At 31.2% G+C, this 24,422-nt stretch overlaps 3 protein-coding genes across 4 annotated transcripts; all 3 read right to left on the bottom strand.

Annotated features, from left to right (window-relative positions):
* Nucleotides 1-1,237: 1,237 nt before the first annotated feature.
* On the bottom strand, nt 1,238-2,226 carry LOC110274454 (uncharacterized). Its single transcript, XM_052252503.1, has 2 exons — nt 1,978-2,226; nt 1,238-1,814 (listed from the first exon to the last, which is right to left on the bottom strand). Exons 1-2 carry the CDS (start codon nt 2,126-2,128, stop codon nt 1,546-1,548), a joined length of 420 nt encoding a protein of 139 aa, XP_052108463.1. The 5' UTR covers nt 2,129-2,226; the 3' UTR covers nt 1,238-1,545.
* A 1,127-nt stretch (nt 2,227-3,353) lies between these two features.
* On the bottom strand, nt 3,354-5,388 carry LOC107460435 (uncharacterized). Its single transcript, XM_016078802.3, has 5 exons — nt 5,007-5,388; nt 4,794-4,922; nt 4,520-4,684; nt 4,005-4,310; nt 3,354-3,867 (listed from the first exon to the last, which is right to left on the bottom strand). Exons 1-5 carry the CDS (start codon nt 5,265-5,267, stop codon nt 3,727-3,729), a joined length of 1,002 nt encoding a protein of 333 aa, XP_015934288.1. The 5' UTR covers nt 5,268-5,388; the 3' UTR covers nt 3,354-3,726.
* A 10,530-nt stretch (nt 5,389-15,918) lies between these two features.
* Nucleotides 15,919-19,965, bottom strand: LOC107460404 (uncharacterized). Of its 2 annotated transcripts, none has more exons than XM_016078770.3 (8): nt 19,836-19,965; nt 19,541-19,741; nt 18,582-18,639; nt 18,379-18,459; nt 18,234-18,266; nt 17,707-17,946; nt 17,454-17,595; nt 15,919-16,678 (listed from the first exon to the last, which is right to left on the bottom strand). In XM_016078770.3, exons 2-8 carry the CDS (start codon nt 19,717-19,719, stop codon nt 16,197-16,199), a joined length of 1,215 nt encoding a protein of 404 aa, XP_015934256.1. In that variant the 5' UTR covers nt 19,720-19,741; nt 19,836-19,965; the 3' UTR covers nt 15,919-16,196. The 2 variants fall into 2 exon arrangements, with proteins under 2 accessions (XP_015934256.1, XP_015934255.1); XM_016078769.3 differs by having other exon boundaries at nt 19,541-19,738.
* Nucleotides 19,966-24,422: the final 4,457 nt, after the last annotated feature.

The raw sequence follows: 24,422 nt of genomic DNA, 5'->3' as shown, positions 1-24,422 counted from the left end.
CTTGACCCAACTTGTAAAACTTGTAAACCAAAAATACTTGTATGTGTAGCATAACTGTTTAATAATTAACAACATAATTATATCTAATTAATCTTAGCAAATGGTATTAGAAACAGAAATTACATGCTATCCTTGGGTTTGTTACACTGCTTTGATCCGTTTGTGTTTAAAACACAGGATCATCTTCGCTTCCTAAGCTCACCTCCGACATTCTAAGCATAGAATAAACATCATTCAGTAAAAATACTATTTAATTAAGTTAGGATCTCAAAATTCTATCAAATAAAGAATCTTACATTTTGGATGAATCATAGTGACCTTCCATCGATGGGAGCCCAGCTTCCTTCATCCTGGAAAAGCAAAAATAATTATCAATAACAAAAAACATCTTAAAATCGGCAATATACACCCAAATTCAACATACCACTATGCATCATTTTCATTGGTTTTTTTCTTTTTTGATTCTCTGAAGAACTCTTCTATTTCTTCAGTTCTTACATCAGTTCTGATATTACATGCAAAAGAATATGTTAGCAAATAAAATTTTGATGATAAAGGGTAAGATAGCTTTACAACGTATCTTACACATCATAGGATTCAATTTGTTCTTCAGAAGTCGAATCCTCAACAATATGCTTTCTTTTTTTGGATTACGTCATGGAAATAAAAAAAGTATGAATCAGACAAACACAACAAAACTGATGATAAAATACTCCCAAAAGCAATGCATACTTTTCGGGTGGAGTCTGGATTTTTTCTTTGATTTTTGTTTTATTATTGGTGACGATTCTTTACTTTTGAAATTAAATGAGAAACACTATGTTAATACATCAAATTTTGATAATAAACAGAAAAGAAATCAATGTAATGACAATTTTAGAATCTTACTCATCATCAGATTCACTTTCACTTTCTGAAGAAGAATCCTCCTCAATTTGTTTCTTTTTTTATATAAACATTTTGGAGAGCAAACAATCATTAACAAAAAACATCCTAAAAATGACAAATACACCCAAAAATATTACTTACTTTATAGCTGTCCTGGTGTGTTGTTTCCTTATTTTTGTTGGTTCCTCTGAGTCTTGTTCAGACTCAGATTCAGAGGAAAAAGCAAATTCACTCTCCGATGAATCACTCTCGAATGAACTTACCTTCTTCTTTTTTGTCTTTTTTTTTTCTTTCTTTTCTTTCTCTTTCATTTTCTTCGATTTCTTTTTCAATTCTGCCCTATTGACGATGCCCTGAAACAGTTAAACGTTAGTTTACACCATCTACATAAATAAAATATACCTAAATTAGAGAAAGTATTCTATTCAATTACCGTACAACCATCAATTTTTGCTCTGATCATCGCAACCAGTAGTTTCCTATTCCAATGGCTAACCCAAGGCAGTCCAGGGATTTGCTTCTCCTTTCTTGTCTGTGTGTTTTGTTAGATGAAAATATACTATCATCAAGGTATAGAGGCAGCCATCAATTGATTTTTTTCTTTTTCAAACGATAATTGGTTATGCCTTTGATGATGAAATTGAAGACACGGCTACTCTAGTTGCACTCCGTTATGTTATCAAGTTGAAAAATTAGAGTTAGATGGACAGGAGATACTTTGTTTATGGTAGTTAGCAACAAGAACGCCATTTGATTATAGAGGATGAAAATCCTTTTGAACATTAAGCGATCTTGATCGTTATCAACACCGATATCCATCATCTGATCGGTCAAATTCTTTAATGTTTTTTCCTGGAACCTTCTAAAAATCTCTTTGTTCTCCTCATAAAGTTCTTTAAAACTCACTTTTTTGAGAAAATGGTCTCCTATAAAAAAGAAAGTCAATTACACTTCAAATCACTTGAAATACACTCAAATACCAGCCATATACACCTAAATTTATTTCTTGATTACATGAGATCAGAATAATATATTAAAAAGAATAGATTATAGAGAATGCAAGTATAGAAATTTTCTGTAATCAGTTACCTGATGCATTGAAGGCAAGGGCAGCTCCTATTTTTTTGGGTTTAATTTTCAACGAACCATACCTTGTGTCCAATTTGTTTTTGTCCAAATTAAAGGAATTAGCCAACTCCTTCAACAATTTGTGTGGCACATTCATCGGCGGGATATGCATTAGACCACCAAATCCTAATTCCTAAATGATGGCCTTCTTTGACTCACTCATTTTTTCAAACTTTTCATTCAATATACGCGTTGAGCATCTCAAATCCTTTGTTTGCTGTAAACAAAGTAAAATGAGAGTCATTTAAATAAGCTATATTTATACTAGGAAAAATTGACTTGGTCTAAGATATATATGTGCTTTCATTGTATTTTTTTTTCACCTTGGCTCTTACCTGTCATTTTTACTGTAAGGAATAAAAAATATTGTTAATGAATAAAAATACCAGCCAAATAACAGTCACATAAACCCGAATACCAGCCATATACACTCAAATACCAGCAACATACTCCGAAATAACTGCCAGATGCACCCAAATACCAGCTACATATGCTCAAATCCAGTCACATACACATTTATTATTTTTCTGATTAGACGACATTATATGAGTTCAAAATGATATTCAAGTCAACCAAACATGCATACAATAACACTACAAGCACAAGCACAAGCACAACAGCACCAATTACACTTGAATACTTTTGATATATACCAGACACATACCTGTATTTTTTTTGGATTACATGACATTATATGAGTTCAAAATGATATTTAAGTTCAAAATATCACTAGAAGCACCAGTCACGTTCGAATTCGATTGATATATACCTAAAAATCAGCCATATACACCCAAATATGAGTTCACTTGAAATACATTACAAAGTTTATATGTATAAAACTCACTTCCAAACATGCACAAAACAGATGAAAATATACGTTAAAGCATTCACTAATAGTATGTAAAACAGTATAACCGACTCCAGAACTGTAATATCTACTTTAAACCAAGAATATATACTGAATCTACTTAATAAAAGAGAAATACGACGATATAATGCTTAACCTTCAAAATCAAAAAGAGAAATCTGAAAAACCTAAAACATTAGTGAAACAGTACATTAAATAATGTTTCTTCTTTCTTTTTGGTGTTTTTTTATGAAAATTTTGATGTTTGCTTGTTAATTTCGTAGACTGTTTGCGAGAAATTTAAAAGTTTCTTCAGAGTTTCCAAATGTGCCTTGAATCTCAACGGTTGTGATTTTGATCGAGGAAGAAGAAGAAGAATCGTCAATAATAGTGAGTAGCACGCTTTGAAAATGGTTGAGTAACGCGCTTGTTTAACACGCTTGAGTTGGGTGAGAATAGTTTTTGTTAGATTTAACCCAACTTGTAAGACTTATAAGTCAAAAAAACTTGTATGTGTAGCATAACTGTTTAATAATTAACAACATAATTATATCTAATTAATCTTACTGCAAAGAACGAAAACAGGACTCCTAGACAGCCATAGCATAGAGCCTGACGCAGGCAGCAGAGCTCACCAGCAGAAGCGTTGTCCAAGTTGACACACAAGGACAACATCCATGTTTATTTTTTCTATCGGCACCATAAAAATTGCCAAAATGTAAAATAAAATTATTTCACACCGGATTTTTTATTCCTTTTTTTTTTGGTTAATGTCTTTTTCCTCTATAAAAAGTACCCATTGTTATTCATTTAGCCATTAAAATTTATCAACTGAATCTGTAGAGAGCCATGGAATGTGGTGACTAATATGTTATAAAGCACTCATTCTTCAACCAGAGTAGCACCTCAGCAAGTCCTTCTTTCAGGCTTCTAGGCCTATAGTCTAGCTCCTCCTCAGCTTTCGCGCACGAATACTCCCACTTGTGTCTTAAAACATGCAGAGTCTGGTCCAAAGATTAAAACCCAGCGATAATATTAAGAACGTAAAAACAAATCAGAAAGATTAAAGCTTACATTACATAACGATAACAATCTTATAAGTTATAGCACATTCAACAAGTGCTAAATCTAGAGAACTTACGGGTGGACTGATGAGGGGAAGCTTTCCAGTGATTCTAGAGAATAAAACCATGAGCCAGCCATATGCTTCAATCATCCACAAAGGGATGCTAAGTATTGGCTTCCTAGTATCAGTTATGGCAGCAGCCAGATCGAAAACATGTTTGAATGATGCATTCTCACCCGTCAGTAGGTATCTACTCCCAGGTTTTCCTTTTTCCATTGCCGCAATGTGCCCTTCAACAACATCATCAACATGGCTGAAGGAAAATCCATCGTTTCCCTTGCCTATGTAACCAGGTAGTCTCCAATTAAAGCGTTCTATTATCTGATCAAATGCAAATTTATAATTCTAAGCTAAATGAACATGTATAACTGTATCATAATTTAAACAATTTATATCCCAGCCAACCATCTATCAAAGAGGATTTTCGTCTCTTCATCATTTTTACTCAATTTTACCATAACATGCATCTTTATATCCTACGATAGATCAACACAAGAAAGATAACTGGAGTGAAGAAACAGTAACAATACCATTCGAGCAAGAACATTCCCTGCAGTGACCTTGCCAGGACCGTAGATTACCCCTGGATAAAGGAGGACCATTGGTGCACCCTCTGATGCAGCTTCCTTCGCAATCTTGTCCGCTGCAAGCTTTGATTTCTCATATTCCGTGCAGAAAAATTTCTCATGATGCACCTGCAATTTCAAGTTCCAATTAGTAGTACTAGACACGTCCTGAAATGAAATCAAACGCCTAATCTTGAACAAGAACGATTCCCTAACACAATGAAACTCCTTATTATACCTGATTCTCATCGGCAATGGCTCCATCAGTGGGTCCAAGAGCGAAAAACGACGACGTATATATGAGTTTCTCCACTGTCTTGGTATCCTTCAACGCCCTTAAAACATTCTTCAATCCTCCAACGTTAACCTAACGCAATGGTCAAAAGAAAAGAAAGGGGGAAATCAGTTAAGGATTGACTGAATTACACGAGAGGGGAATCTTAAAGCTTACGGAGAACAATTTGGAGGGATCGGGAAGCCAGGGCTCGACGAGAGCGGCGACGTGGAAGACAACGGAGCAACCGGCGAATGCGGGGAGGAGGGACGCGTAGTCTGTAATGTCGCCGTAGAAAGTTTCGGAAGGTGTGGGAATTGCGGAGAGGTCGCTGGTAGGCCTAACGAGGACCCTAACGGAGTAACCTTGTCGAAGGAGGGCAGAACAGAGCCTCCCGCCGAGGTAACCAGATGCGCCAGTCACCAGTATCTTCTTCATTCTGTTTCCGTTTCGATTTCAATTTCCAAGTTTCTCTGTGGCTCCACCACCAAGTCAACATTCATTGGTTTTTGTTGACTTCAATTCAATCCTAAGTTAATTAATCTTATTACGTGTTGTGATAAGGATGATAGATTCTCATTTCATATTTTACAACATTAAAGGACTTTTTTATTTTATATTATATATTATTTATTTATTTATTTTAAAATACGTTATCACGAGACTCTAATCAAATTTTAGGAAGATTCAAATAACAAATTTTCATTATGTCGGTTTACGTTCTTGCAAATAGCCCAGTCAATAGCAATCAAACTCATTGAAAACCGGGCAGTTCAATGCAAACCGATGCGGTTCGGGCACATGACCCACGCGTCTTCACAGTGCACCAGCGGACATGCTGAATCACAGTAGAAGCACCTTGTGAATTAATTCACAAAAGCTCAGAATCTAGAAACCTCCTGTAAAAGACTCTGCACCCTTGCCACTAAGTCAGACATTTTTCTTTGTAAATTATAGGCTAATAATAAGATATATAATAACAAAGTTCACGTGACAATGCTTAAACCTACAACCATACACTAGTTCATGTGTAAAATTAATTTTATTTATATGTAACTTTTTTTAGATTAAACCCATTAAATTAAAGGCTAATAATTTATATAAATTATATATGGAAAAATTTCACTCCCCTCCTCTGCGAGATACTAAAATGACATTCCCATCTCTTCTATTTTATAAATGTACATTCTCCTCCTTTCTAACTTTTAAAAAACATCTTCTCTAATCCATTTTAAATGTTTTGTGTTAACTAATATTAACTTTATCTATTTTTTAAGAAAAAATAAATTATTTTTTGAAAAAATATCTATTAGCAAAAATTTTATTTTTTATCATTAAATTTTGCTTACCAAAATACCCTTTAATAAATTTTTTTATTAATTAAATTGTATTTTTACCAAAATACTTTTAAAAAAATTAATAATTAAATTATTTTTTCTAAGATACCTACCCTTCAATAATTTTTTAATTATTAAATTGTGATTTTACCAAAATTTTTGTTAACAATTATTTTTATATTTTATATTAATTTTTCGATATCAATATATATTATTTTAACATTAAACAAAAAAATCTTACCACTGTTAATATGTATATAACAATTAATATATATTGATATTAAAAAATAATCTTACTAAAAAAATTTATTTAATGTCTTAAAAAATGTAGAAATTTAACATTAGTTAAACACAAAAAGTTTAAAATGGATTAAAAAAGAGATTTTTTAAAAGTTAGAAGAGAGGGGAATGTATATTTATAAAATAAAGGGAAGGGGAGTGTCATTTTAGCATCTCGCAGGGGAGGGGAGTGGGATTGTCTCATTATATATATCATATTAAAGTAATAAGCTAATGAAATTTATATATAATTTATTTAAATTTAAATAATATAAAATATTAAACACTAATTTTTATTATTTTAATACATATTGTATTATAATTTTATATATTTATTTAATTATTATCGGGTTAAACGGTTCGACCACTGACCCATCGGTTGAACCACTAACCCAGTGACCCAATAACTTTACCGGGTCGATTACCGGTTCGGTTTTGATAACTATGCTTCCTCAAGTCCGATATAAATGTACGCACTTGCGTCTACAGGATTTTAAATCTATAAATGAATATAATTCAACAATATTTTGAATCACCTCACAAATCAAATTATGTGAAAAAAAGATAAATGATAATGATATGTTAGAGAAAACTTTCTCGACCTTCCATACCTTGAATATGCTCTTACAGCAGCAGTATCGAGAAAAAGAATTTAAAAATATTCTGAGCTAATTTCTTACCTTCTTGTTGCTGAATGCAACAATGAGTTCCTCTTAAAAAATCATGAAGTGCGCTCAGCTGGCGCCGCCCCATTTTCTGGAACAAATGCGGCAAATCATTATCTTAGAAGAGGTAAATGACAAAATTTTGGTAACAAGAAAAATTATAGAAGGAAGAAAAATTATGTTCACAAGAAATGATATCACTAGAAGTGGGATAAAGAAAGAAATAATGGGTAAAATAAATCAACAGGGGATAAATATTTCCGTTGTGGTGGAAAGGGTCATTGGTCTCGTACCTGTCGTACCCCAAGACACTTAGTCGATCTTTTTCAAACATCTTTGAAAAAATATGACAAAGGAAAGGAGACGAATTTTATTTCAAACGATGCTAAAAATTACACCACTCATTATGAAGTATCTAATTTCTTTGAGGATCTTGAAGAAAATATTGGTCATTTGATTAATAATGGAATAGTTTAATATGTGACATTGTTAAGTATTCATGTAAATAAATAATAAACTTCTTGTTAAGTTTTATTTTCTATGCATTTGAATGTATATAAATAATATTTTATAAAATATTTATGTTTATGATTTTCAAGATTATTAAATGTGTCAAGTCCTAAAATAATAATAAAATTTTTAGTATATGATACTATATACAGTATTTCTTAGAAAAACAATCAAGAAAATAATTTTACTGCGCCTATACTTCTACTCATTTTACTATTATTATTTGTCTTTGAAGAAAATAGCAAAGACATATAGTGAAGATGTTTGCCTTGTGGATAGTGCAAGTTCACACACTATTCTCAAAAGTAATATATATTTTACTCATCTTGTGCCAAAAGAAGAATATGTTAATACTATTATTGGCTCAGGCAATATGATAGAATACTCCGGAAGAGCTATAATTTTGTTTCCTGGAGGAACAAAATTCATAATAAATAATGCACTATTGTCTAGTAAATCTCTAAAGCACTTATTGAGCTTCAAAGATATTCACTAGAGAACCAAAAGATTCTTAAATCTAGTGAATTTTGTTGTGTTGCATGTTCTCAAGGAAAACTAATTTTAAGGCCATCAGCAGTAAATATTGGATTTGAGTCTCCTGAATTCCTAGAAAGGATTCAAGGCGATATATGTGGACCTATTCATCTATCATGTGGATCTTTTAGATATTTTATGGTCCTAATAGACGCATCTTCTAGATGGTCACATATGTGCTTATCGTCTTCTCGCAACCTGGAGTTTGCGAGATTACTTGCTCAAATTATTCGATTAAAAGTACAGTTTTCAGAAAATTCAATTAAAGCAACTCGTCTTGATAATGCTGGTGAATTTACTTTCCAAATCTTTGATGTTTATTATATAGCTAATAGAATAAGTGTTGAAAATCCAGTAGCTCATGTTCACACAAAAAATGGGTTAGTAAAATCACTTATTAAACGCTTTCAACTAATTGCTAGACCCTTACTTATGAGAACAAATCTCCCAACCTCGGTTTAGGGCATGCTATTTTACATGTTACAGCACCTATTCGTGTGAGGCCAACAAGTTACCATAAGTTCTCTCCTACGCAATTAGCTTTTGGCCAGCAGCTAAGTATTTCCCATTTAAGAATATTCGGGTGCGCGATATATGTTCCAATTACACCACCTTTTAGCACCAAAATGGGACCCCAAAGAAAATTAGAAATATATGTTGGATATGATTCTCCTTCTATAGTGAGGTATCTTGAGATACAAACTGGAGATGTATTTAAAGTCTAATTTGTGGATTGTCATTTTGATGAATCAAAATTTTCAACATTAGGGAGGAGAGAATAAGCTTCTTGAGAAGGAACTTAATTGGAATGCATCATCCTTGATGCATTTAGATTCTCGATCAGGGCAATGTCAACTAGAAGTTCAAAAGATTATACATTTGCAAAGAATAGAAAATGAATTACCCGATGCATTTTCTGTACAAAAAGAATAACCAAATCCTATATATCAGCTAAAAATGCCCCAATTCACATAGATGTCCTAGTTGAACAAGTGGCCACTGAAATAAATTTACGCCAAAAGCGTGGTAGACCTGTCGGTTCCAAAGATAATAATCCTCGAAAAAGAAAAGAGGTAAATACTATTCTTGTTGAAAAAGACATGTAAAGATACCTGCAGTTGTCCAGAATTCTGATATAATTTTGATGCTAGAAGAGGTTCAGGTACCTGAAAATTGTGAAAATGACGAGATCTCGATAAATTATGTCTTTACATGAGAAAAATGAGACCGAAATAAAATAATTCTCAATAAAATATTTGCATATAATGTGGCATTAAATATCATGCATGAAAGTAAGGATCTTGAGCCTGAATAGTCGAAGAATGTCGACAAAGGAATGATTTGCCAAAATGGGAAAAAGCTATGAAGGCTGAATTAGACTCATTTGCAAAACATGAAGTCTTTGGACCTGTAGTCCGTACACCAGAAGATGTAAAAACTATTGGATACAAATGGGTATTAATGAGAAAATAAAATGAGAAAAATGAAGTTGTATGCTACAAAACTCGACTTGTGGCACAAGATTTTTCACAAAGGCCCGGTGTAGATTATGAAGAAACATATTCGCTGTAGTGGATGCAATAACATTGCGTTATTTGGTCAGTTTATCCGCATATCATAAACTACATATGCATTTAATGGATGTGGTAACTGCCTACTTATACGGATTATTAGATCATGATATTTATATGAAAGTCCCTGAAGTATTAAAGATATCTAAATCATCCAATAAAAATTTACAAAGGTTATACTCAATCAAATTGCAAAGATCTTTTTATGGTCTAAAGCAAACTGGATGAATGTGGTATACTGAGTATCTTGCCAAAAATGGATTTAAGAATGGTGATATCTGCCCATGTATTTTCATAAAGAAATCTGCATCTGGATTCATTATAATTGATGTGTACATTGATGATTTAAATATCATTAGAACTCTTGAAGAGATTCCAACAATTATAAAAACTCTAAAAGAAGAGTTTGAGATGAAAGATCTTGGAAAGACTAAATTTTGTCTCGACCTGTAGATCGAACATACAAAAAATGAAATCTTTATTATCAAATAACATACACAGAAAAGATCTTGAAGAGATTTTATATAGATAAGTCACATTCATTAAGTATCCCAATGATCGTAAGGTCTTTGAATGTGGAAAAGGATCAATTCCATCTTAAAGAAGAAAATGAATATATCCTTAGTCATGAAGTACCATATCTTAGTGCCATTGGAGCTCTAATATATCTTGCTAAAAATACACAACCTAATATATTATTTGTTGTGAATTTATTAGCAAGGTATAGTTTTACTGCAACCAGAAGACATTGGAATGGAATCAAACGAATTTTTTGATATATTCATGGAATGGTTGATGTGGGATTGTTTTATCCACATGGATCCAAGTCACAATTAGTTGGCTATACAGATGTGGGATACTTGTCTGATCCACACAAAAGGAGATCTCAAACAAGATACCTGTTTACATATGGTGGTACAGCTATATCATGGAGGTCCACGAAACAGACAATTGCAGCAACATCATCTAATTATGCTGAAATACTAGCGATACATGAAACAAGTCGCGAGTGTTTTTAGTTCAGGAGTTTGATCCAATATATTCTTTCATCATGTGGACTGGTTGATCATAAGATAGCTCCAACTATCCTATTTGAGGATAATACAACATGCATTGCTCAACTTAAGGGTAGATACGTCAAAGGTGAACGAAACATTTCTCCCAAATTCTTCTTCACTCGTGATCTTCAAAATCAATGAACAATTGATGTCCAATAGATCCGTTCAAGCAATAATTTGGCAGACTTATATACAAAGTCACTTCCAAAATCCTCCTTTGAAAAATTGGTACATCAGATTGGGATGCGCCAATTTCGAGATATTAAATGATGTCGACAATAGGGAGAGACTGTACTCTTTTTTCCTTAGTCAGGTTTTTTTCATTAGGTTTTTCTTGACAAGGTTTTTAATGAGGCAGTACTCATTATAAAGGATATTGTACTCTTTTTCCTTCACTAAAGTTTTTTCCATTAGGTTTTCTTTTAGTATAGTTTTAACGAAGTATAATCCTAAATGTTCATCCAAGAGGGAGTGTTATGATAAGTATGATGTAGATGTCCATTTCTCAATGTTGCTCAGGATATCAAGAGAGATTACAATTAATTAAGTTTAAAAAATGTGACCCCTTATATGTATATAAATAGGGTAGTGTAGTTGAGACAGAACACACAATCAATAATAACAACAATTCTCTCTCTCTTTATATTGTCAATATATGAAATACTAATCTCTCTCTCTTTTACATATGCAACAAATAAATTTGTATCTTTCATATATATTAGTCATCTTTATTAAGATTATAATATTAGCGAATATCAATACTCCACTCTTCTATTTATATTTCTTTATTTTATATTATATCTTCTTTGTTTATTTATTTTACAATAGAAAAGAATATTTTTTGTGTGTATAAATAGAGGAAGCGAACATTTGAAACAACACACCTAGCAACAACGAAATACTCTTTTCTTTTTTATATATAATATAAACTCTCTCTTTTTCTTTATCTCTCTGTGAGTATAAGCTATAACATATATAATATTAGTAAATGTATGTGAATTACTTCTATTATAGTGAGATAATAATATTGGTGAATTTTAACACTAGATTCTTTTATTTATACTTCTTTATTTTATATTTATTTTCTCTTCCTTATTTTTTTATTTTACAACATTATGGATTTTATTAAGAGTTTGTTTACAAATCATTTAATACGAAAAAAATTATTTTTTTAAAAAGAATTTATTTTTATTTAAAATTTAAGTTTATAATTTAAAATGACTATAATATATTAATAAAATAAAATTCAATTCGTTAATTTAGAATAACTTTTATATAAATTAATTTTTTTATTATAATTTTATCATCGGCAAAGTTATTTTATTAATTATAAATAAGAATATTTTTTATAAATATTCTTCACATATAAATCATTTTTTTTAACCTAATTCATTTCACGCGCCATTAATCTAATCAATTTTTCAATCAACACACGAATATATAACTGCCTTTTTCGAAAGGATTTTGTTTTCTTTTTCAAATTTCATCAGCGTCTTCGATCTTCCATCCTTGAGTTCTCTGCATTTTTCTTCCTTTGTTTCTCTGTGTTCTTTTTCTTCATTTTTCTCAATTTTCTTCGTTTTCTACGTTCATTTTTGAAATTAAGCTCTCAAATCAGTTTTGAAGATAATGAATGATTCAAGTTTAGACTGTCAATTGAACTAGAGCGAAGTGGATTATTATTTTGAATCCAATGAAGTGGCTGATGTGTGGTTCAATTCTAGTTAATATTTTCGTAAGTAGTTTATGATTCTGTAGGTGAATAATATTATGAAATTGCTTGTGAAAATTATTGTTCATTGTAGATGGTTTGAATTGAATGAATTTTAGGAGTTCTAATGAATCTATTGTATTTTTCGTTTCGGTGTATATCAGAACTATTTTGGTGTATTGTGAGGACTTTTCGGTGTATTTACAGGTTCAGACTTTTTAATTGAACGAGGATGAATTGTATTATTGTTTTGAATCGAATCAAGTAGTAAGGTGTGGTTTGAATCTAGATAATGTAGTTTGTTTGTAGTTTATGATTCTATAGTTGAATTATTTTAGTTTCTGTTTGATGATGAGTTCTGAATATGATTTTATTATGTTTGATGATGAGTTCTGAATCTAGATAATATGGTGTATTGTGCATTATTTTCGGTATATTTTGCAGTTTCTGTGCGATGTTGATGAGCACCTTGTTCTGAAGGTTGGGATGACTTTTAACACGTTTAAAGATGCTGCAAAATTTTACAAAGATTATTCAAAAGTTGCAGATTTTCTTATAAGAGTTCGGAGTATAAATAAGAAGGAAAATGAAATTAAAAAACCAATTGATTACATGTAGCAAAAAGGAGAAATAAAAATCGAAAATATCTCCAATTGAGAAGACAAATTCCTCAGCTGGATTAAATCGTCCTGCAAAAATTTATATACACATATTGAAGGACATTGGTGTTTAGATCATTTCGAAGGTTGTGTTGCATCATTCACAGTTGGAATCAGGCCAAGCAAAACATACCAATCATTTGTTGCAGCAGTAGAGGGTCATCGTGGATTAAGTTTTATTGAAAAAGATGTGAAAAATTACATCACGAGAGAAGTGCAGAATATTTCGGAATTAGAGAATGCAAAAGAATTTAGGAAATACTTATTAAGAATGAAAGAGAATAATCAAAATTTCTTTTTCAAGCTTGAACTTGAGGTTGATCAGTAAAATAAGATTGTTTTTAGGCCAATGCAAGAAGTAAGGCTGCCTGTGAGTATTTTGGAGATGTTCAATACAAACAGATAATATGTTGTTTTGGTTTATGTTTATTTGGTACCATTTTGGTGTAAAGAGATATCATTTTGGTGGATTAACGATGTTGTTTCTGTGTCATGGTATTCAGGTATAATTTGATTTTTGGTTCTTTTGTCGAGGTGAATCATCACGGTTAGTCAACACTTTTGGGATGTGTTTTGATAAAAAAAACGAGGATATTCAATCATTCAAATGATTATTTGAATGTTGGCTTCGTTGCATGGGAGGAAAGACTCCGAAAGGCATTCTTACCGATCAATGCACATCGATGCAAAGAACTATTGAGACTTGTATGCCTACAACAATTTACAGGTGGTGTATTTGGCACATCATGAATAAGATTCCAAAAAAATCAAATGGCTACAAGCGACATGAAAAAATCGAACACAAGATGAGTCATGTTGTTTGGAACTTTCTTACAAAGGAATCATTTGATAGGAATTGGAATGATTTTCTGATGAAGTATGGTATTGGGGACAACAAGTGGTTTTCATGTAATATTATTTATTAGGATTTAAGTGATGCTATTAATTTCATTATGTGTTTTGCCTGTGAAGTAGAGGTGTAAATTGCATGTTCTTCGGTGTATTTTAGTTGTGATTTAGGCATTTTTGCATAGCTTTTCGAAGATCGTCATTTATGGATTCTAGTTTATCTCGATTACCATTTTTAGGTCGGGATGAGAAGCACACAAAGGAGCAAGAGCATGCATAATTTTTTTTAACAAGTTCATTACGCAGAATAGCTCACTTATCCAATTTGTCAAAAAGTACGATAATTGCCTAGGAAGCAGAGAGCAGAGAGAGAGAGAGAGAATCAAATGCTGCAGCTTTTCATACCGTCATACCGTGTGCAACAAAATTCTCAATAAAAGCTCATTTTAACAGGTGTATACTCACGAAAAGTTTAGGAAAGTCCAAGCACAATTCAGAAAAAAAGGTGAATTGCATCACAAGATCAACGCACTCTGCTCTAGGCTATATGGTATATAAAGTTGTAGAATAAGTTTCTAACTCAACATTCAACAAGTTTGCGGTTACATACGATAAGGTAGCAGCTAGCAATTGAAGTTAAATGCTAGTGCTTATTATTCGAGCAAGAGGGATATTGTATCGTCACTCTCTGAACGTGTTAAGTTTTGAGCGAGTAAATAAAGTGTCATTGAGATATATATTGAAACGATAGAGAAAAAACATAAAGAGGAGACACACACATATCAAGAGCAGTCACGACGAGTCTCTGTTAGAGTCAAGAAGCAAGAAATTTGATAATTTGGTGTTTCGGTCACAAAATATATGTGAATTTGCATCAGAATCTGAGGAGCTGACTGCATCAAAAAAAAAAGAATTCAACTCTTGAATGAATTCTAATTCTTAGCATCCCAAACAAATTTTAACATGCTTCAAATTTTAAAATAAATGTAATTTTTAATCCCTAACCATTTATCCAAAAGACATAATTCAAAATTTTTAAACTGACCTCCAACCATCTTATTAATTAGTCTAAGCATCTCTGTGAACCACTGATACATCAACAAGCCCCACTCATAAAAGTTCTAAAATTGAAAAGTGTCGTGATAAGAATGTAATGAATGCCCATTTATTAATTGGGCGGCTAATCTTTCCCATGCAAAGAAATCACCTTCCAAGATCAAATTAAAAGTTAATGAAGGTTGAAAACTAAGGCTTATTACCTGTATAAATAGGTGAAGTCTCGCTTGGGTTTATAGAGCAATAAAAATCTTCTCTCTTTTATATTACTAATAACAATTCTCTCTCTCTATTTATATTGCTTACATATAAAACTTTTCTTCTTTCTTTCTTTCATATGTTACTACATATATTAGTAAAATATATATTCAATATATGTATGAATCATTTCTTTTATATTGAGATAGTAATTGTGGTAAATATTACTACTAGAATTATTTAATTATATTTCATATTTTATATTTGTTACCTCTTTTTATTTATTTATTTAGTTATTTTACAACAAAAAGATACGCTTTGTTTTCTGAACAAATAGTCAAAAGTGGATATTTTCTTCAAATTTTAATTCAAAAGAATGAAATCAAACCTACTGAGAGGGAAAAGAAAGATAGAAATCACAATAGAGAAAATTCTTGCATAAAAAATTCGGCAGTTCATTTGCTATTTTAAAAATGGAAATTATTATTAAAATATTTTCTCATGCGCCGTTTATAATGTGTATTAAGATATATTGTGTAATGTGTACCTAACATCCTTATCTTGTTCTGAGTTTGAATGAAGGAATGAGGTAGATAGTGAACTCTAATACTCTATGCCTATATACTTATCTGGCGATCACTGCGTATCTAATTCCAGAGCAGTTATTTGCACAAGTTTCTTCAGTACGAACAGAATCTCTCCACGTAATACAAGGATACTATTACATTACATTTACAACATCCTCTTTATTCTTGTTACAGTGATCTCAGTCAAAACCATAATAGTTTTTTCTCCGATGAGGTAGCTGTACAATTTACCATATTAAACAAGGCTTACATTGCCTACTCCTTGGTGCTTAAAGAAGCATAAGAAGGAGCTTATTAGTCCTTATGCCTCCAAAGATTGCAAGAGTTCACCTGAAACTTTTGTTCCTCAAGTCTTACAATCTTGAGCGCCGAATACATTTTATAGGATTAAATGGAGCATGCCTTCTTCTACCATGTAACACTGCATTCTTGGAATTTGACCTGATATCCCAATCGTCAACGTTCCTTGGAACACAAACATCAAACAGTATTTGGCTAAGAACACCATGCGCATTGATGCTTGCATGGCTTGGCAGATGAATAAAACCTTCCTTCCGTTCATCAGGTATGGAGCCCACATCTTTACCATCGTAGTACTCCATTGAAACGGGTGACAGATTATCACTTGGAGAAACAGCAAAACCCTGAAAACTAGTTGAGGTCACTGCTGCTTTCCTCAATTCAGAGAATGGATCTGTGATCTCATCTCTAGTTCCCTCTATGCCTAGGACCTCATCTTCAATTCGTTGATTTTTGCGACGGTAAATTGCAACTGCCTTGCCAAGGATCTCAGAAATAGCAGCCTTGTAATCCACTGGATGATGCCGATAATGACCTGTGAGAAAAATATAATGAAGTTCAATATATTTACCTCCGGTATAATGTTCATTTCGGTTTTAGGCAGGATGTAAAGCAAATAAAAATCATTCCTATTCATGATTTGCATCGTTGCAGACTCAAGTGCTTGGAATCATGCAATATTTGATAAGACTAGCATACAAACTTGAGTTGGGATCTAAATGCAGAGCTTATGGGAAAGGAGGCAGACAACCGTTCATTGCCAAGACTATTAAAAACAATAGTGAAATGTACACAGCCTAACCTAATAATTACATCAGTGGCTGTTTCCACTTCTTGAACCCGTGACCTTGAGGTCACTCGGAGACAACTCAACCGTTGCTCCGAGACTCTCCTTCATTGCCAAGACTTTACATTTTCCATAAACTAATACCATTTTCTTAGACGACATAATACAGGCCAGGGAAAGAAAAGGATATGCAAGTTGCATGCCTATGCTAGTAATCTTCAATTTTACGCAAAATGCTAATATAATAAATAAACATTCATCTGAAATAGATTGAACAAGACAAATGTAGCATGGAGAAGGCAAGTAATTATAGTTAATCAGACAGATATTCCACACTGAATACTCATACAGTCATATGGACAAGCAAAATTATCATAAATAAAGATTAGATATATGCTAGTACATCTTAGGATTACATGGTCATAATAGGATCTTCATAATTGAATTAGGAAACGGTTTGTCAAGAAGAATTATCTATTATCTCATCCATCTGCTATTAAGTATAATTGATCAAGATACTGACCTACATGAGGAGAATTACTCCATTTTAACAATTTGACATCTCCTCCAAAGTATTTAAGTTTATCGGCAAAATTTGAAATAACTTGAACTGGAGCAAGATCATCATTTTCTGAACACAAAATGAGATATGGGACCTTCATACTCTGCACAATAATATTACATAAGCAGATAACTTAAAAAGGAGAAAGATGGGAGAAGGGGGAGGTGGTGCTGATGATTAGATATCAATAAATCATGTATTGTCATTTACTTACAGTGGTTGAATATAGAGTACGCCAATACTCTGCACGCTGCGCTTCAAATCTGCTAAGGAAAAGAGAATCAAGACCAGATGCTATGCTATTTGCAACCCACAAAGCAAATCTTGGTGGATGGGAAACTTTCAAAACAGTTGGTTGTAGAAGAAATCGAACACCCAAATCACTGGTAAAATCAACCGGACTGGAATCATAAATGTAACCAGATATACAATCCTTAACAAGCCGATAGTCATCCTGTACCAAGAAAATAGTTTAGAGCAGTGAAGCACATGAATAAAACTATCAGTGAACAGAAAAGTTGCAATGACAAAATATCAGCGCCAAATATACACATGAGCATATTATAGAAGCAAAATAGGATCACTTAAATTATGGAATATAGAGTAGCAAGCTAGGGACTGAACATTATCTCATTTCCCACAACACACTAAGAATTTGAGAAATTGTGGGACCTGATGCGTAAACTAATTATAAAACACAAACTAAATCTTCCACTAAAGTGCTGCCGGAAGAAAACATACCATATTATGTGCTTCAGAAGTCCCATTGATTATCTGGATCGAAGTAATATAGAGTTGTCAAATGTTAGACTAGAGGTTTTATAGCATGAAAAGAAATATAAACAAATAAATAAAATGAAAAGTCATCGCATAAAACAGAGAGTACCTGAAGAATCTTGAGCATGCAAGCTTTTGAACCACCCGAAAATGATGCAAACACAAGGGGGCAAGGCCTAATTTTCAGCACCTGCATATTGATGCATAAAAACTTAAAAAACAGTATATGTATGCTTGAACTTATAGGGCAAAATTTTGATTGACTTAATGTATGGTTGAAAGACCTAAAAAATAGAGTAGAGCTAAACTTACCTCAACAAGTTCATTAAGAATATCAACAGCAAGAGCTGTGGCTTTCTCAGGAAAGAACCTGCAAATAATAGCAGGGTCTCAATCATCATCCAGAATACATTGAGATATGCAAAGAACCAAAGTATTCTCCGAATAAACCCCTTGAATAAGAGGTTTGACATTTGAAATTAATCACTTGGTTGTAACATCATCAATCCAATCATTACCCAACCAAAGGTAAAACCTAAAATGAAAACTTTCAACTTTGACTTTTTGGATTTTACAAAACAACAGTAATGGTTATACTGCTAGAAAATAGCAATTTATATAAAAAAAATGGATGGAAATTTTATTCTAAAAGACATCATCGAGATAAAAATTTAACCTAATGGCACATTTTTCGGCCATGACAACCATATTGATCCATTCAAGGCAAGGTTAGATGCTAAAGGCAACCTTGAGAAATATGGATAAAAAACTATGGCTTCACACTCTAACAGTTCGAGCTGACCAAGAAACAATAGATTGTGTGTCTATCTGAGAATCCTAAGACAGGGGAACCACTACTGATTACACTTCATAAAACAACAGGGGATGGTTCCTTCAGCAAACAAAACATGGATTATCTTGGTCTAGAATGTACACATCAGTGACCACAGGCTTCGAATGAAACTGAAAATTATACAAGGAAATTTTCTTATCCTGGATCAATGCTTAGTCGGGAATGAGTAACGACCCATTCCTCTTGTGATATAAATATGTATCTTGTTGTTGGATCTGTAATAGTTAAGCCCAAATAGACAATAGCGCCTTAAAGGTTGTAGTACCTCATAACTATCACTAATCAGTAATCACTACTCAAAATTGAACTGAAAATAGGTAAACAGAGTACAGATAGATTTGAATTGAAGACCTTATATCAAACAGTTTATCATATTGAATTGAATTGAATTGAAGATGAGAATAGAGGGAGAACTGACATATTGAGGAATTGAGAATGGCAGATGAGGGAATTCCATCGGAGAGAGGAATAGAGGTCAACATATTTGTCTAAGTGCTTGTCATCGCTGGACATCCATGCGAACACCACAACAATCCCATCTGCTTTGTCGCCAGCTACCTTCTTTCCCCAGTAACATCTGCCACCAAATCCCCACATTTCGCGTCTCCTCCTTCTTCTACTTTTGCCACAGAAATACAAATCACAAAACTTCACACTTAAATACAAGGGAGAGAAACTAGACTCAATATGAGAGTTTGTCTTAGTATAAGTACCGGTCGCTTTCTGCGATTCTCTGTGTCACGGGTGAGTTTTTACAAAATTCAGAGAGAGAGAGAGAGAGAGATATGTTTTGGTGCGTCTCAGCGAGCTCAACTCGCGCTCCGCCTTCACAGATTGCTTCCCCGAACGCTGTTACCCTTCCTGTCCAGTTTTTATTGGTTATTTGTATGCTCCATCCAATTTTTTTTTTACGAATAAAATATTAATTTTTAATTACTTAATATTAGTAATTTAATTTTTTAAAATATTAAAATTTAAAACAAAAATTTTAAAATTTGAGATTTAAAATAATATTTAAAAAATTGGTGAATATTTCAACAAAAAATTAACTTTTTAATTGAATATATATAATTGAATTTAAATTAATTTTGGTTTACTGTAAATATAAATTCATATTATAGATAGTAGGGTGTATTATATAATTCAACCGTTAGAAGTTGTTAAAAATGAGAAGTTTGGATTTCTTTTTAGAGGAAGGTGTTTAGAATTTGAATAATTTTATTAATTAGCCATAAATTATATAAATATTGACAGATGCAACAATGCATTTTTGGATGTTTAGCATACAGTAAAAATTTTAAATATATTAAAAATATTGGTATTTCAATTATTTTAACTATTGATTTCAATTAATATATTACATATATTTTTTATAGTTAAGATCAATATTAAAACAGCTGGAATACAAGTGTTTTTGATATATTTAAAATTCTTCCTAATTTTTAAACTCGCCATAAATATTTCAACGAATAGAATAGCTTACATTGAAATTTCGTCTCATAACAACTAGTTAATCATAAATTCATAATACATTTTTTTTTAACATCTTTCAGCATCCATTATCGAAGTCTACAATATGTAATAAGTCGAGAAATATAATAAAAAATATTTTCTATAATAATAATAAATTAAAAATGAATATAATCACTCCTATTTTAATAATATTACTTTTTTTATTAATTCATACAAACATATAATGTAAAAAAAAATTATGAATAAAATTATATTATCATTCTTTTTAATAAATTTTACAGTCATATATGACAAATTCTTTCACCGAAAAAGCCAATAATCCTATCATATTATTTTGTTTTTGACTATCACTTTCTTCTTTTCTTCTTTTTTAATCCCCTTTTCTTTTCCTTGTTTTTTGGTCGGTTTTTTAATCCCCTCTTGATGGGTGTGTCCTGAATCCTGATGATCACAACTCGTGGGGATGAAAATTGGGATCGATACATAAAGTCAGAAAACCTCCCTAGCAAATACTGGTGTTCTGTTTTAAACCTTTTTTTTATTATTTTTGAAATATTCCATTTTTTTACTCCTATGAGATACAGAGAACTTATATTCTATATAATTTATAATAATTTTTATGATATTTATTTTCTAATTATTTTATAATAATTAATATAAAAGAAAAATAACCTTTTTTTTATATATACATATATAATTTTCTTAATTTTGTCATCATATTTGTTTTCGTGATCTGAGTAAAGCAGATGATGTGCATCAAGATGTTAACGATAGCATCGACTAGCGTCTTCAGGATTGTCCTTATCCTCAACCAAACTAGGTCCATTCGATTGGAACCTTTTCCACGGAAGGTTTTAGCCTTTATTAATTAATTATTAATAATTGATAATAATTGGCGTAAAGCAACATTAATATCTGGATTTCAGGATTTAATATCTGCTTATTAAAATAATGATTCAACTTTTTCATTTCTTATTAGTAGATACTAGATACTAGATACTAGATAGCAACATCAATCTCATCAAGAAATCGTAATATAAAAATGGCCATGATGACAACAATCAAGTTAATTAAGAGGCTAACTGCGAGATATTATTATAATAATAATAAATAAATAAATTCAGTTAATATATGTGTTTTAGAAATATGATTACTAAATCTTTTTAAGTTTTTTATTTTAATAACTATTTAACAAATACATTAAGAATTTAAATTCTAGATACATATAAAAAAAATAATTTGTAATTTAGGAATATGTTAGTAAAATAGTTAGTCACATGAAAATATTTTTATGAAAAAATAATAACTAAAATATTAAAATATATTATGTTAAATATTTTAAATAAACCTATCGAATTATCTAATAATTCAATTATCATAATTATATAAAAATATTTTTGTATAAATAGTAGCCTGTTAATAAAACCTAATAAATAATTGTTACATGATCGCTCTACTATAACCAAGCCAACTATCGACTTTCATCTCAAATTTGTGTATCCTATGAAGTATGAACACATCCAAATGAATGGATACTAATCCTAACCATCTAACCTCAAAGAAAAAGGGACACAATTACATAAAGATTTTCTGTTCAGTGTTCCATATATTAAGGCAAAGTTATACACTAAGCATATTCTATACCTTGTGTCTAAAACATCATTGCGTTCATTATTATTTGGTAGAGTATGACCTACTCGCATTGGTATTTTCACTATTTTGTGGTTATTTTATAATTTTGTTCATGTTAACTTGTGGATACATGAGATGGTTCAATTCTTGTAGTATTTAGACCGCACTTTGATTTTTGTTGGCTAATACAACAGAAAAAACCAAGTAATTAGGGTTTTAGAATCAAAATAGTTTAATCAATTTCAGCTAAATATAAAATGAGTTAGACCCTACTTTAATATTTGGGAATGACGAGTTGTATTGATTTAGTCTTTGATTTTTTAATTGTTATATTTTGGTCTCTAAAATTAAAAAAGTGCACTAATGTAGTTCTTAGTGTATTTTCTGTCATCGAAACTCAACAACGTCATTTGAAAGTTTGAACAATACTAAGACGTTACACCCCTTCCTTTTGAACTATACTAATTATTCAAACCCTTAAACGACACGTTTTAATATGTCTAGCGTGGCAAGACTTGAGCCACGTCACTAACAGCGTTAAACTCCGACGACGGAAAATATATGAGGGACTACATTAGTGCACTTTTTTGAATCTGAGAGACCGAATTATAGCAATTGAGAAGTTATTAGGGACTAAATCAATACAATTCACAATTTCAGGGACCAAAATAAGATTTAATTCTTCAAAATATTTGTAGTCTATTTATAAAAATTCGAACTTATACCTAAAGGTCAATTTAAATTAGCTTTTGAAAAAAGTATTTATTTTTTTTAATTAATAGATAAAAACTATTTCATATTTTGATCGATTATTTTTAAAAAAAATAAAATATTAAAAACATCTTTTATTTCTATTTTTTTTAAAGCAAGATATTGTTAACTTTAAGAAAAGTAATAATTTATTTTTTAATAAAAATATTTATTTTAAAAGATATATTCAAATAGGTTTAAAATTAAACATAAATATTTTACTTTTAAACAAATTTATTTTTTTCACTCAAAAAGATCAATCCAAACTAACACTAAATCATCTAAATGGTCATTTCTATTATTAAAGTCAGGTATCACTACAAAAGGGCTAAAATGACAGTTTTTTTTTTTGAAAATTACGGCAGTTTGAACCGCCATTATTACCAAAAATGATGCCTCCAAGAAACATAGTTATTCTGAGCGCCATTCTGATTATTACACAGTTTTCAAAAAACCGCCACAATTATTTGGTTTAAAACAACAGTTTTTAGATAGATTAAAACGACAGTTTTAACCACCATTTTTACCAGGATATAATGGCAACGTTTTCGTTTAAAATTGCAGTTTCTAACTGTTATTTTTACCTAATTATGATGACAACTTTATGCTTTTTAAATGAGATTGAAACCACCTATTTGAAGTAGCATTTTTGGAATTCAAACTTTAAAATCTCGTAATAACCAAAAGACAGCCATAAATCAAACATCATAACATGATTTTTAATTCAAACATAATCACCAAAAATCAAAAGTCATAATCCAAAAACAAAGTATCAAAGATAACATTTTTCAATAATATGTCTTAACATATGATCCTTAATACATAAAATATCTCATGCAAAATCATGCGTCTTTATTGCTTGCTCCAGAAGACCTACTTCCTACCTCTTTTGATGATGGAATTTCACTCTCTTGATCCAATCCTTACGACAAAAATATAATTATGAGCACAATAAAAAATATAAATTTTATTTGTTCATACAAATGCATAAATAAATAACAAATCATCAATGATGCTTTCAATTTAATGAAGCTAAACAAGATGAAAAGTATTGAAATGGCCTCTTCCTATTTCGACATATCAACAACAAGAAATTATTTCTTCATTCAATATGTGAAGAATATGCATGAAGATAAAATGCAACCATCAAAGTAATTGAAAATCAGCAAATTAAAAATTTTTTTTTCTAGAAAAAAATAATATCTAACATATTAGTGACCACACATTTTATCCTAATCTTCTTTTACTGTTGGAGTATAGGTTGCGAGTTTACAGTGTGTCAAATAGTTGTTATCGTTAATATGCATATTCCAAAATTAATGGATACTTTAATGCTAATTCAACCTAACTTTTTTCTAACAAAAGATATTTAATTTCAACTTAAAAAAGAAAAAAAACAAATAAATTTAAAGTATTAAAAACATAAATTGTATTTGTACTTGTGA

The sequence above is a fragment of the Arachis duranensis genome, chromosome 8 (genome assembly GCF_000817695.3).
Source record: "Arachis duranensis cultivar V14167 chromosome 8, aradu.V14167.gnm2.J7QH, whole genome shotgun sequence".
NCBI classification, from domain to species: domain Eukaryota; kingdom Viridiplantae; phylum Streptophyta; class Magnoliopsida; order Fabales; family Fabaceae; genus Arachis; species Arachis duranensis.
This window is presented reverse-complemented; position numbering and strand designations above follow the sequence as displayed.